We start from the raw sequence: 14,778 nt of genomic DNA, 5'->3' as shown, positions 1-14,778 counted from the left end.
CCTTAAAAGATGGTGAGGGGAGAAAGCAGGACATAATGGAAAACCTGACCTATGTAAACAGAAGGGAAACTATTTAGGAAGAGAAAGGGCATGGAAGCAGGCTGGTAGGATGGAAAAGGGAAGCAAGGGAAGAGAATATATAGGAACAAAGCGCAATCGGCTAGGAATGGGAAAGCCACAATGAGACATTACTTTTTATTAGCATAAAAACTTTAGAGATAAAGGTAAACACATCATATGAGTAGACCCAGAGATGTCTAATAAAACTTGGGAGCCTGAAAGAAACAGGTTCTCTTTTAGTTCCTTAAGGGAACTGCCACATATTTTAAAATACTAGAGCAACGCAAAGTCCCAAAGGGCATTGCATTCAAACCCAAAGGAAGAAGAGTTCAAAGGATTGTAGTCTTTCAGCACTAAAAGCAGAACCCAAGGAACACCACCGCAACAAACCAACCTGAAGGAGAGGAGCTAAGATTCAAAGAAAGATTATAATTGCGTTTGCAGCCTCCCTGCCTCCTAATGCCACTCAACCAAGAAGGAGTCCCATACTCAGGCTCAATTCATTTTCGACTTGGACCTTCTCCCTCCTGCTTCGTTTGAACTAATACTTCAATACTCTTGCTTTCCTCCTTGCTCTCTGAAGATAGGCCATGTTTCCATATGAGAGGTTCAAAAACCTCCAAAACTATTCTTATCTGATTTTTCTGTCGTGGAGAAAGTTATGGTTATTTTGGTTTTTCTTTTTAAAAAGGTCTTAAACTGTAAGGTAGCTTTGTACTTTTGTTCTATAGAGTGATGAAAATTGCTACTTACATGGATTACACTTTCTGAATTTGAATCTTTCTTTGTCCCATGAGAAATCCAGGAACTTCCATACACCTAGCCTTAATCTCTTCTCATAGAAGATGAAAAATTTGAAGCATAACAGTGCTTGCTCAATGATATTGAGAAAAGAGGGAGGAGGGATGAGGAACAAATGTGGCTAGCAACCTGTTTGGCCAACAGCAAATATTTTATGTTGAAAATAACAAATGAATAGTTTCTAAGACTATACTGGAGCTGTTAGATCTTCTGATTTGGGGGGCTGGGAGATAGTTCAGTTGACAAAGTACTTGCCATGCAAGAATGAAGATCCGAGTTTGAGCCCCAGTATTTATGCAAATAGCAGTGCAAGCCTCGAATCCCAGTGCTAGGAGCCAGAGACAGGAAGAGCCCTAGAGCTTGCTGGGCAGCTAGTTTAGCTGTCTCAGTGAGCTCCACCCTGTCTCAAGTAAGATGGAGAGCCCTTAAAGATGCCCAACATAGCTGGGTGGTGGTGGCACACTCCTTTAATCCCAGCACTTGGGAGGCAGAGTTTGAGGCCAGCGTGGTCTAAAAGAGCTAGTTCCAGGACATGCTCCAAAGCTACAGAGAAACCCTATCTCAAACAAACAAAAAGATGGCCAACATCAAATTTTATATTCACACATGTACAAGCACACATACACACACACACACACACACACACACACACACACACACACACACGAACACACACAGCTGAAGATCTGATTATCTCCATAACTCATAAAATTTAAGGAAATTTAGATATTGAGTCCTCCAAAGAATTTAAGAGTGAACAGAGACATGATCTTTGAAGATCATATGAATAATAGTTGGGTTACGGAGTAATTACCAAATCTTCTATGGGCCTGTATGTCTCAGCTATATTTTATAGTTTTCTAAAGCTTGTGTTGTCTTATTGTTATATATGCATATGTTGTTTGTGTAGAGGATATCCACTGTGGGCTCCAGAGGTCAAACTCAGGTCATCCATCAAGCTTGGACAGCAAGCACATTTTTGCTCACTGAACCATCGTGTTGGCCCAACAGCCATTTATTTTTTAATGTTGACGTTAAAAACAACTTAACATGGTCTACATCTTTCCCGAAAGCAAGAATTAGAACTTCCTTCACGAGACATAATCTATTTGTGATACAGCATATATTTGGAATGAAATCATAGCTCTTTGGTGTCTTCAGTAAACACAACTATCACAGTCTAAAGACTAAACAATGCTGATAGAAACATGACCTGAATATGTCAGTGTAGATGGGAGAACTTGCATCACAGAGTATCTGGTCAAACAACAAAACAACTAATAGGAAAGAAAGACATACATGCAACACGTAACTGCAAGAAACCAAATTAAAACATGAAATGGTAAAGGAGCAATGAATGCAGCTCAGCTTAGTCGCTAAAAGTACTAAGTCTCTTTTGGGCTGAAGACCAACAGAACTCAATTAACGTCTGACCCAAGTGCTCTACCCACTCCAAAAAGACAGGAGCTGAAAGAGAAGCACAACCTTCTCCAAATACACTTATTATTTTTAAAATGCTATTGTTTAAAGAGCGGTGACTCGTGAGAAATGCACAAATGACATTTATACAACTAAGTTTATTTTAACAAACAGATTAAAGCAGAGCCTGTAGCAAGAATCTTATCAAAATGGAAAACATTTCTTCCATTGTAGATGGCAAGCAACTTAGTTTTTCATACTCCATCGTTTCCCTTTCTCTGTGGTCTGTGAACTAAGACTGGTCAAGATACTACCATTTCTATAAGACAAAAGTAGACTCCAACTGATGGTGCTTACAACCTTATCATTTCAAACTGCCTGCTGTTTACTTCTTAAACTGTTTCATATTAGACCAAAGTGTAGTAGGGGGACGCTTGTTTGGTTTCTGGCTGCCCAGACTCCCAAAATAATCACACAGAAACGATATTAATTAAATCACTGTTTGGCCTATTAGCTCTAGATTCTTATGGGCTGGCTATTACATCTTATTTAACCCATTTCCATTATTTTATATTTTACCATGAGGCTCGTGGCCTACCATCAAGGTTCCAGCTGGCAACTCACATCTTTCCCCTCTGGCAGCTACATGGAGTCTCTTCACTCCACCTCCTTTCTCCCAGCATTCAGTTTAGTTTTCCCTACCTAGCTCTACTCTTTTGCCCTATCAAGGACCAAGACAGTTTCTTTATTAACCACTGGTATTCACATCATACAAAGGAGAATCCCACATCACCAAAGTATGCAGGAATTATACTATCCAGCATTAAGATATGATTCTGCTAAAAACTCATAATTATGCTTTTAAAACACATTTCATACATAACATTTAAGAGTATAATGTTACATTATTTGTATTTTAATAAACGAAGCTTGCCTGAAGATCAGAAAAGTAAAACGCCACACTGGCCAGCCTTACAGACCAGGCAGCGATGACACACACCTTTAATCCCATTAGCCACTCTAGCTCGCCATAGAAACCAGGTGCATGCCCTTAATCCCAGAACTAGAGAGGATTATAAAACAGGAGGAGACAGATCTCAGTCTCAGTCTCATTCTGAGATTCCTAGAGGCAGGATCACCATTTTTGGACTGAGGTTGAGGTAAGAACCAGAGGCTGTCTGCTTTGCTTTTCTGCTCTTCAGGTTGAACCCCAATATCTGCCTCTGAGTTTTTATTAATCATGCTTCATAAGAGTTTTTAAAGTTGGCCATGTGGCTGTGGATCCATAAGGTAATTAAATAAATAATAAATCAAATACATAATTATAAACGTGAAGATAGCTATTATTTTTAAAACTTCCCCAAAGTACTAGTACGAAAATAAATCTTTTTTTTTTTTTTTTTTTGGTTTTTCGAGACAGGGTTTCTCTGTGGTTTTGGAGCCTGTCCTGGAACTAGCTCTTGTAGACCAGGCTGGTCTCCAACTCACAGAGATCCACCAGCCTCTGCCTCCCAAGTGCTGGGATTAAAGGTGTGCGCCACCACTGCCCGGCGAAAATGAATCTTTAATGAGAAATAGACTTCAAACCAAATTCATAGTAAGTCATTTTCCTTGAATGGTATTTCTAGGAACTCTCTAGTATAAGGAAATGATTGAGGAAAAGGTTTTCTTTAAAAGAACAAAACAGAACCTTACAACTATGAAGTACTATTATGTTGAATTACCAACCCATCACAATAAAAGGAAGTGTTTATCTCCTATTCAGCTAGAAAATCTGACTGTAGTGGGAAGGTGGGAAAAGACTACGTGAATAGTTTTAAGTGAGAAGTAAACAGACTATTATTTTAATGCTATGTGAAGCCTGTGTAGAGATGGGAATTCCAAGAGAACCTCTGGATATATTCCTAACTCCACAGCCAGCCAAGATAACATTGGGTCCGTGAACACCATACATATATTAAGAGCTCAGCTAAGTACTCTAAGAAGAGTCCTGGGGCAGCACACACTTCGCCTGCAGGAAAAGCACTGAACTGTTTAATATACCTAAGAGGGAAAAATGAAACTACAAAAGGCATGTGGGAAGACACACATAGTCCCCAGGTAGGTTCTCAGATCTCTTGTCCACTGACTTAAACGGATATCTCATTGGAGAACTCTGATACTACCAATAAGAAACTGATTACCTATAAGACGGGGAAGATTCCCAACATGAAATGTTGAGCGGTGCCTCAGAACCACACTGGTTACAGCCTGATCTGCCCTGCAAGTATGAGGCTCCTGATGGGGGACTTTAGAAAGCAGAAAATTACAGAGGACTGACATTCACAGTGGATGTTTTATTTATTTATTTATTTTGGATTTTTCGAGACAGGGTTTCTCCGTAGCTTTTTGGTTCCTATCCTGGAATTAGCTCTTGTAGACCAGGCTGGCCTCGAACTCACAGAGATCCGCCTGCCTCTGCCTCCTGAGTGCTGGGATTAAAGGCATGCACCACCACCGCCCGCCTTGGACATTTTATTTTTAAGTGAGATAAGAGGACACTAATCTAGTCTGGGGATGGCTTCAAAGTTTGGGTTTGCCTCAAAGGGTCCTAAAAATATGAAAATGGGCAGTGGTGGTGCATGCTTTTGATCTGCTTGCAGTGGCAAGCAGACTTCTGTAAGTGTGAGGCCAAACCTAGTCTAGAGAGCAAGTTCAAGGACAGCCAGGACTGCACAGAGAAATCCTGTCTTGATGAAAACCAACCAAACAACAACAGCAACAAAACAGAACACGTGAAAATGCTCTCTCCAAACAAGAAAGGTCAAAGGCCAGTCCTAAATCAAAGAGCCTCCCTTCCTGGCCTCCATCTGCCCAGACAGAGATCTGACACATAGGTGAGACAGAACAGCTTAGTTCATCCCCCAGTGCACTTTCCTAGGACCCCGACTCCAGCTCTTGGAGAAATAAGGCTCAGTACAGATGACTCATTAAAGAGGATCAGTCATTTGCTCCAAAATATCCCTAGCTTTAGAGATGCAAAGATCATTAGAACAATGTGGAACAAACTTCTCCGGTTACTGATGAGGAAATAGAGCAGGGGAAATAAGGGACTCGATCAAGGTCACGAGGCTAGATCTTACTCCCTGGAGCAGCTTTTTTCCATTGCATCATTCAAGATAGGACAAACTGATTTTCCAGGAATTCTGATAAACTGGAAAAAAAAAAGATTAAAAAGTAGCATGCTGGTTTAGAGCTCAAGTTCTTTCCCGTAAGGCAATATTAGGGCTGTTCAGCTAGATGGTTATTTTATGGGCATCTATTTTTAAAAACATAGGAGACTTAAACAATGGCAGGAGCTAAAAACTTGGATGCTGCAATATCTCTCTTCTGTTGCTCTCAAGAAACTTGAGTTCTTTCAGGACGGAGCTACTGTTACATTGATTCCCACCTGTGCTTTTTCCGGGGGCCCCTCAGAAAAGTACCACCGCTGTGACTTAGGAGTCAGTGATGGAGAGCCTGATGCTGAGAAAATCTTCCGAGAGGAGGAGAAGCAGCACACACCGGGTAGTTTTCTCTCTTTAGGGCCCCTCCCATCCCTACAGCAATACATCACATGAAGTTTTGTCATGAGGTCACAGTACAACTAGAAGAAGCCTTAACCATCAACTCGGAGTGCCCTGGTGGGATGTCACTGGCCAAAACCCAAATGTTCGGAAAACACATCCACTTGACCTCAAAATCTTGGGAAAGGAACACACTCTGCTCTTCAAGAGTTCCTAAAGAATCCGCAGACACAGTGTCCAAGCAATAGCCTAAGGTTTCCCCGCTCTCTGGGTTCCCTCACAAGAGGGGTGGGGAGGATCAGCTTTCCTTGATCTTATCCAACTCCGGTGCTTTGTAAACTGCAGGTGCTCAATAAAGTGTATATGGTTAGTTATTGGAAAGAGCCTCTGGCTCTTTCAAGGCAAAGGAGCTTTTCTTTTTTAAAAAAACTTATTTATTATGTACACAGTATTCTATCTACATGCTAGAAGAGGGAACTGGATCTAATTACACACGGTTGTGAGCTACCATATGGTTGCTAGGAATTGAACTCAGGACCTCTGGAAGGGGCTGAAGAGGTGGCTCAGAGTTAACAGTTATTCTTAGAATGACCCCAAAGCAAGGGTTGTGCCTCCTCCTCCCTTTTAGCAACAGAGGTAAACGTGAGAGACAACGTGAGCCAGCCCAATCAATCCCACACCACGTGCCGTCTGCCGCCAGCTCCTGTTTGCACAGCAGAGATGAGAAGATGAAGGAACAGCGTCGTAGTAAAACATAGTAAAGACAGGAGGGAAAACAAAATGGGGCATGTCACATGGTCGCGGCCTGAATTTTTCTCAATTAAAAAGAGGAGGAAGTGAGGCGCTTCCGGCCTCTGTCAGCCCGCTGCTGGGCCTTTTTCATTCTTAGAACCCTGGCAGAAACGCTTTAGACACGGAAAGCATCGCATCCTAGGCTTGGGGGCAGGAGGACTTGAATCAGCTCTCACAGGGGTGAGAGAGCTTCCCCAGCTTGGCCCCAGCCTACCTCCTCCCGCCCCCGCCCGGCCATCACTCATGCTGATTGGCTCTTGCAAGGGCCAATCGGCACCCGACATCCGACCCGCCGGTCTGAGAGGCGGAGGCTCGGCTGCCACCGCCAACCTCGAGGCCCGGGAAGGGGTCCTGTGTCCCGCGAGGACGCGAGGACCGATCCAGGCGGGGGCGGGAGCCTGGAGGACCTCCCAGCGGCCCTCTCTCACACCCCAGGCGGAAGCGGGGGGTTTGAAGAAGGGGGACACGAGCCAAGCAAAGGGGAGGTGCAGGCAGGAAGTGGAGGTGACCAGGGAAAAGGGAAAGTGCCAGGGCCCCGCGGGTCTACGCCAACTCCAAAGGCCATGGGTGGGGAGCATCGAGGGAGGGGGTAAAGAGAGGCAGCTGTGGAGGCGTGGAATCCTGGAGGTCTCAGTAAGGAAAAACAGGGACTGAAAGGAATGCCAAAATTCTCATGGGGGGAGGGGGGGGCTTAACAAAAGGATGACCAAAAAAGAAAAAATAAATAAAAAGAAAAAAGAAAGGAACCCCGGAGGGATGGCTTCGGTCTGTGTCCGCAAACGTGTGCTCTGGCTACCAGGCTACAGTTTCATCAGTAAAGTCCAATCTAAGGCAAATGCTGGTTACTGGTATTGGGACCATCGTGCTGAGGCCCAGAGGGTTCTTTTAGCACTCCTCTTTGGGCTTTGGGTTAACCCGGTACAGACAGTAGGCCACAATGACTGTACTAATGCCAGGACCCTGCACTAGGACGTGGGGACAAAGGGAATGGGGGAAGAGGGGGTGATCTTTCCACAGCACAATCTAGCAGTTCAGAACTTAAAGTTAAAGGTGACCCTGACATGCACCAAAAAAAAGAGACCCAGAAAAGATTGTTGTTGAATCAGTCAAGTCCTGAGCACGGGAGCAACGGGTTTCACAAACGGCTCTCCTTGAACTGACATTGAAACAAAGTAAACAAGCTGAGTTGTTTAAAAGAGGGGCTCGGAAAGTGCGCGAGCTTGCACAAACAGACACACGCGCGCGCGTGCGCGCACACACACACACACACACACACACACTCGTGGAAGCTGAATTCCTTTCAGCATGTTTTTCCTGAAGCAGGGGAAGTAGCAGCCACAGCAGAGGTAGGGGAGGTTAAAATAGCTAATTGATAAGTCACTGTGAGCAGAAGCTGTTTGCCACTGGCAGAGATCTGATAGCGCTCAGCTTCTGATGATAATTGACTAGCAAATAAAACCTTTAAACTTAGCAAAAGCAAGCACAATTGAGGGTGTACAAGCACCAGGTAGCACTAGGTGCTCTGCTTAAAAAACACACTACGCACGCACGCACGTGTACACACACACACACACACACACACAACTTAGATAACACATTTTAGAAGACTTCTGGTATTTGGGAAAGTATGATCTCTTGCTATTCCAGCACTGTAACTGACACGACTGATTATTTTGGATTATCATATTTTCCCTAAAACAGTTAAGAATGGAAGGTTGAACATTAAAGTCTCGGAAAGGGAGGGAGGGATTTGTGTATGTGTGTGTGTGTGTGTGTGTGTGTGTGTGTGTGTGTGCGTGTGTGTGTTTTCCACATAAGCAGGATTTTTCTTTTAAATTCCTTTTTAAACAATGAAGATTCTGTTTGGTCATTTTGTTTGTTTCTTCAAAAGACCAAACATTTTTTAAATCAATTTTGTAAAACAAAACCTATACAAAGCAAGAAAGCAAATGGGGGGGGGAGGGGGCGGGGATCTTCTTCCTTTATCTCCTGTAAACCCTAAATTTGAGCTTTGCTGGATCTGTTTGCTTCAGACTCTTCTTACTCTTTGTAAGCAGTTTACAAAGCAAGTATTGCAGGAGTTCCAACTCTCAAAAATCATGCTAGAAATAACCAGGAATATTATGTCGACAACAATACACTAAAAATCTCTCTGCCCCAGTGATAAAAGCAAATATTGATTTAAATACCAAATAAGTGCTTTCTTTACATCACAGAAAAATCTTAGTTTTAATGTTCATGTGCCTCTATTTGGCCCTACAAAATAGAGAATGATAGTTGTTGGAAACAGAATCAGGACCATTTTGAACACATAATCGTTCCTGTTATTTATTATTATCTCCTATTGATAAAAACCCAAGGCACAAATTAATTTATTATGAATAGAGACTTGTTAAGAAAAATAAATGCTTTTCAATGATCTTTCTGTGAAGCATATATAAAATTCACAAGGTAATCAGTTGGTCAGGATAAACTGCTTCCAGTTCTGGAAAGTTCTGAGTTTGCCAACTCATCACATTATTTGGGAACGACACTCCCCTCCCCACAATGACCACCAGAAAATAGGCTCACAGAACGAAGGGCAGGCTAACTTCCTATTACAAATGTTTCTCATTTTCAATACAGCCTTGGCCACAGATGACCTAAAGCCAACTTTCAACATCTCTGAGGCATCGATTCATGAACTAACAGGAAAACAAATAGCCTATAAATGAAGACCACACAGATTTCCCCTCCATTCAGTGTAAACCAAAACAAACACCCTCTTCTCCCTGACTTGATGCCTGTTCATTTCAGTAGAAAAACATTAAGCAATCTTATAGAGAAACGTACAGTAGCCTCCAAACAGTATGCATGATGCTTCAGTACAAGAAAAGGAAACGCAAGGCAGAAAGGCTGGGGTGAACTTCCACGACTCTTAACTCAGAATGGGTCCCAGGCACGTGGTGTTTATTGTATATTCTGTAGAAAAGCAGCCATGCCTGCAAGATGGTAGGTCCGTGTGTGAAAAACAGTTCATGAATCCTACTACAAGAACAAAAAGAAAATGTCCCCCACAATTACATTCCTTGGAGATCTGAGATAGGTAAGAATTCCTCTCTAAATACGTGTGCCTAAAAAGCTCTTACTCAGGAATCTGTTTTAAGACAGTCTGAGTAAAAGTCGCTGCTGTTTACACTGCCTTGGTATTGTGAAATCACAGAACGCGAGTGCACGCAGAGCCCTTCAGCACTTAGGATCTTAAATGAGGCCATTTTAGGCTGCATGTTAGCAAGTAGTTTTGTAGAATTGTCCTTATGAAGGGCTGGCCTGAATATTTAGTTAAAACTCTGATATGAAGAAAATGATTCTTAACAAACCTCAGGACAGGTGTTAAAGAACGCTAGTTCTTAAGTGCTACAGAAGCCCTTCTATGGCTGCTCCAACATGCTTCTTGGACTACCTGCCAGGTGTCATCGTGGGGTGAGCATCTGTGTACCGCGACTCAAGGACCCCTCTCCCTGAAAGTGTATCCTCCCCAAGGACACTGTGGGAAGGAGTGAAAAGGGACAGAGGGAGAGAGCAGAATTCAAGCCCCCACGTAAATAAATGCACTTGTGTCGTCTGATTTTGCCACCATAAAACACACCTGTTGTGATGTCCAGTTGAGCTACTGACGGTCCTCTGGCTGCTTCTGGAAGCTGATGCTGGCATAGGTGCTTAAATCCTCACTGGAGCGTCTGGGGGAACTGCCCTCATTACTGCCTGAGGGCTGGTGAGAGGGAGGGGGTGGTAGGGGCTGCTGTTGAGAAGGGCACTCCTGAGGACGCTGTTTCACGTCCTTGGCCAAATCCAGGTCTATGTAGTTAAGAGTATTCTCCAAACCCCCAGCAGCTCCACGCGCTTGAGCTGTTTCCTTGGAGGCTCCCCCTAGATCCCCAGGTCTCGGCCACACATTCTCAAAAGATGCAGAGCTGTGGCGTTTTACATCCTCGCTGCTGCCGCCACCACCACCACTGCCCGCTCCTGCAGCCCCTGCTCCAAAGGACACTGTGTGACCAGCCCGAGTTGGTGCCGAGAAGGTCTCAGAGCTATGTCTCCTCCGGCAGCCTTGAGTGTCTGCACGAATCACTTTGGCACTCTGGTTATGATTGGGACTGAGATTCACTCTGGTGAATGCACTCACGCTCCCAGGTCCCTGAGGGCCTCCCAGCAGGGAAGAGTGAGCAGCCTGCTCAGCTGCTCCTTGAGGTGCAGCAGGAGAAGCAGAAGCTGTAGAGGACGAAGATGGAGCAGCCCCTGCGGCTCTGGGCAGGCTCACCTTCTCCGCAGCAAGGCCTGTCCGCATATCAGCATAGCTGACTGGGGCCACTGGTGAGGTATCCACATAGCTTTGACGAGGACAACCTATCTGCATGGTCATGTAGTCACCACGACTACTTGGCACTGACCGGGTTGGCCTGCAAATGTTAGCAGCCCCTGGAGGTGCAGGGCCTACTCTGCCCAACTCAATGCCACCACTCTCCTGCCAGGTTGCCCTCCGGCCTGGCCCCAAGTCCATGTTCATGTACTCTTCTGAGCCAGTCTCTTCTCTGGGAGCTGGGTGGAGCTGGGGTGGACACCGAACTGAAGGAGAGCTATTCGAAGTCGTAGGGCCAGCTAAATAGCCAGGCTGGCCACTCCCGAATTCAATATTCACATATTCCCCTGGGCTCTTGGGCTCAGGAGGGTGTAGCGAAGGCTGCTGCGGCGGCTGCTCCCGAACCCGCGGTAAGGTGCTTGCCTTGGGATCTCCCAAGGACAGCCTTGTAGGCCGGGCCAGGCGGTTGTTGGTCTGTGCAGCTGTGTCTACCTTTCGAGGCAGATGGGGTTGCAAGACATGGTGGTGGGGATGCGTGAGGCCAGACTCTGGCCTAGCCCCACAGTAACTCCCACCTAAGCTGTCACTGCTGGTAGAAGAGGAAGAATCTTCCGCAGTTGCGGTGTAGAGAAGGCGTCCAGAGCTAGAAGAGAGACGAAGATGCTGGTGCCTGGCACCCTCCTCTGGCTCCCCAGGGCGCTGGGTGTGCTTAAAAGACCTTGGCAATGAGTAGTAGGAGAGGACTGGTTTGTGCTGGGGATTATCGGGACCGTAGTAGCATTCCGAGGGGCTGCTGGTGTTGGAGTCTCCCACGGGTGACATGTTCATATAGTCGCCTGTGCAAGGCAAGAGCTTACCGCCACCACTCTCAGCAGGGGCTTTGGAATGAGGCAGGGCATGAGGATGGTGTCCCCCTACTCCGTTTGTCCACGGCTTCCCATAGCTGCTCCCAGACGGGGCGGCACTGCTGCTGCTGCTGGAGCCACCACCACCAATGTCAGGGGAGCAACTGCCACTGGGAGACATCATCATGTAGCCATTGGGGTCCACTCTCTGAGGGTGGCGTCGGATGGGGTTAATGATCTGCTGTGGGGCGGATACACTTTTGGGGCTCATGGGCATATAGTCCCCATTTCCTTTACGGTTGCTGGGCACTGGAGCCACCCCTGGAGACATGGGCATGTAGCCGTCATCGGTGTGCAGGGTAGAAGTGTCCGGTCGGTGGTGGCCCCCACGACGCTCCAAGGGATGCATCTCCAGACCCTCTTCGGGATAGGAGTGGGTGGGCACGAAGGCGGAATGCCGGTAGCTGGGCAGTCGGCCTCCACTGCCACCTCCTGGTGGGTAGGCAGCGGGCATCATCTCCGTATACTCCTCAATAGAAGCCACAGAAGACTGTGAGGGGGTCTTCTGATGGGAGATGGTAGGGGACGTGCCTGCGGAGTGAGTCCTCTTCCGAAACCGGTTATCCAGATCTGCTGCGCTGGTGGCTTCATCCCCAGTCAATGCCGGGCTTGTCCCCAAGTTAGCACCTGGGAGGTAGCGATGGCCATTACCACCCCTAGACAAAATGTAATGTCCATTGGGAGCAGTCAAGGTGGAGGCTCCCTTGCCACCCATGCAGATGTAGTTGCTCAGCTCTTCCTCACCCCTGGCTGGTGGGGTGTGACCCAGGGAATCTGGGGTGACGCTGCGGAAGGAACTTCGGAAATCGCACGGACTAGAACCATACTCATCAGAAGAGATGAAACCGCCATCACTAGGAGAACCGGACACCGAAGCACTGGAGCGCCTCGGGAAGAGACAGTCTGAGGTGGAGCCATGGCCACTAGTGCTACTGGATGACAAACTGACTGGGCTGGTGGCTGAAGGCGAGCAGCGGGAAGAAGGCATAGGGATGGAGCGGCTGTGGTTGAGTGGAGGATGAAGCCTGGAGCTGCCTCGATGCCGATGGGCGTGGGTCCTGTTGGTGCTAGGGCTCACAGGACTGCCATCCACTGATGCTGGACGGGACATGGTGCCTTCGCCATCACTAGAGGCGCGCACCCGGAAGGAACCTGGTTTCCCACCCACCATGCTGGCAGGGGAGGTTGCAGTGATGCTCTCGGTGCGAGATCGGCGAGTCAGGCCCACCTGGCTGGGTGGAGGGTTGTTGAGATGGTGCCTGCGAAGGGGAACACTGATGGGGTTGGAGCAACTGGATGAGGACTGGCTTTTGCTGCGCGGGCGAAACTCGTCGCTCATGGCCCGCATGGCCTCTAGAATGGTCTCGTGCATATTCTGGGCTACCACGGAGTCATCCACTTGCATCCAGAACTCACCGGGCCCTGTCACGGCGGAACGCCCCACCTCAATGAAGAAGAAGTTCTCTGAGTGGCCACAGCGTCTGATGTTCATTAGCTGCAGCACCACAGCCGCTGCCTCGGAGTTCAGCTTCACAAAGCTGATGGTCTTGCTGGTCAGGCAGAGACGGTAGATGCCAATCAGGTTCTTTGTCTGGCCCAGGCCCTTGGGTTTCAGGATAACCTGCCAGACCTCCTTGAACGCGGGTCCTGGTCCAGTGTCATAGCTCAAGTCCTCCCCTGCTTCTCCGACGCCAGAGCTGCCGCTGCAACTACCACCGCAGCCTCCACCTCCAGCCCCGTCATGGTGGGCCTTTGCTCGATTATGCAGCTGCAGAAGCGCCTGGTACCAGCTGTCTTGCTCAGCCTCGCTATCTGCCGCAATGGCAAAGTGTTCGTCTCGGGTGTAGAGAGCCACCAGGTGCTTGTTCTTGGAGTCAGCCCGCTTGTTGATGTTGAAACAGCTCTCGAGGGGGATCGAGCGTTTGGGGGCGCTCGACTTATGCCTCCACTTCTTCTCGTTCTCATAGTACTCCAGGCGTGCCGGGCCCCCTGTCTCGCTGGCTGCTCGCAGCACGAAAAAGCGCTTATGCATACTCTTGGGTTTGCGCAGGTAACCCACCTTGCGCACGTCCGAGAAGCCTTCGGTATCCGGAGGGCTCGCCATACTGCTGTGGGGCCGAGGGAGATGCCGAAAAACTGGGTGAGGGGAGTATTCGCGATGCGGCCCCGCACATGCACTCCGGGGCTGAAGGAAGCAGAAACCCTGATTCCGAAATCGTCGCTGTTCCCGGCGCTGAAAAGGGGCAGCCGAAGGGCGAGGTAGCTGCGCCAAGGAAGATTGCCCGACCCGAGTTTAAGGGCGTTTCGTGCCCAGAGGGGAAGGCAGTGTGTCTAGGGTGAGTGCAGCCGCAGTCTTCTGAGGACCAAGTCTCCCCCGAGTCTTCGCAGCCCAGAAGAAGCTAAGATGCATCCCTCGCCGCCCCTGATCGAGTCCGGTGCAGGGAGGCAGCAGCGACGGAGGAGTCCCAGCTTGGCCCTTCAGGCGCGCGCGCCTTCCCTCCCGAGTTCCCCTCTGGAAGTAGCGATTCCCGAGGCAAATTAAATATCCTTGGGCAGGGGGAGGCGGGCTGCCAAGTCCCAACGTTGCACGGGGTTCTCCCTCCTCCTTCTCCTCCTCCTCCGCCTCCTCCCACCCTCCAACCGTCCCCGCCGCCACCAGCCGCCCAAATACCAGCTCAATCGCAGAGACCGCGGCGCTGCGGCTGTTGCTGCTGCTGCCGCCACCCGTGGACGCGTCCACTGCAGCCCGCACTCGAGCCCATCTCGGCGGGCGGGGAAAGTGGCTTTTCCACTCGCAACGCTACTGGGCAGCCAGGGGAGCAGGGGACGGTCCAGAGGGACAGACTCATCACTGCCCCAAGCTCCAGTCCGCGAGGGAGGAGGGGAGGGAAAGGAAGGGGGGAGGCGGCGGGGAGGG

The 14,778-nt window shown here is 48.2% G+C and overlaps 1 protein-coding gene across 1 annotated transcript in view; it reads right to left on the bottom strand.

The window, feature by feature from the left end:
- Irs1 (insulin receptor substrate 1) overlaps window positions 1-14,756 on the bottom strand; it is a 58,706-nt gene extending 43,950 nt beyond the window's left edge. The window contains exon 1 of the mRNA XM_005360040.3: window positions 10,246-14,756. Coding sequence (XP_005360097.1) covers window positions 10,267-13,965 — 3,699 coding nt within the window. The 5' untranslated portion in view covers window positions 13,966-14,756 and the 3' untranslated portion in view covers window positions 10,246-10,266. The remainder of the gene's footprint in view (window positions 1-10,245) is intronic.
- Between the last annotated feature and the right edge of the window lie 22 nt (window positions 14,757-14,778).

The sequence above is a fragment of the Microtus ochrogaster genome, linkage group LG2 (genome assembly GCF_000317375.1).
Source record: "Microtus ochrogaster isolate Prairie Vole_2 linkage group LG2, MicOch1.0, whole genome shotgun sequence".
Classification (NCBI taxonomy): Eukaryota; Metazoa; Chordata; class Mammalia; order Rodentia; family Cricetidae; genus Microtus; species Microtus ochrogaster.
Note: the sequence above shows the minus strand (reverse complement) of the source record. Positions and strands in the feature narration are given on the sequence as shown.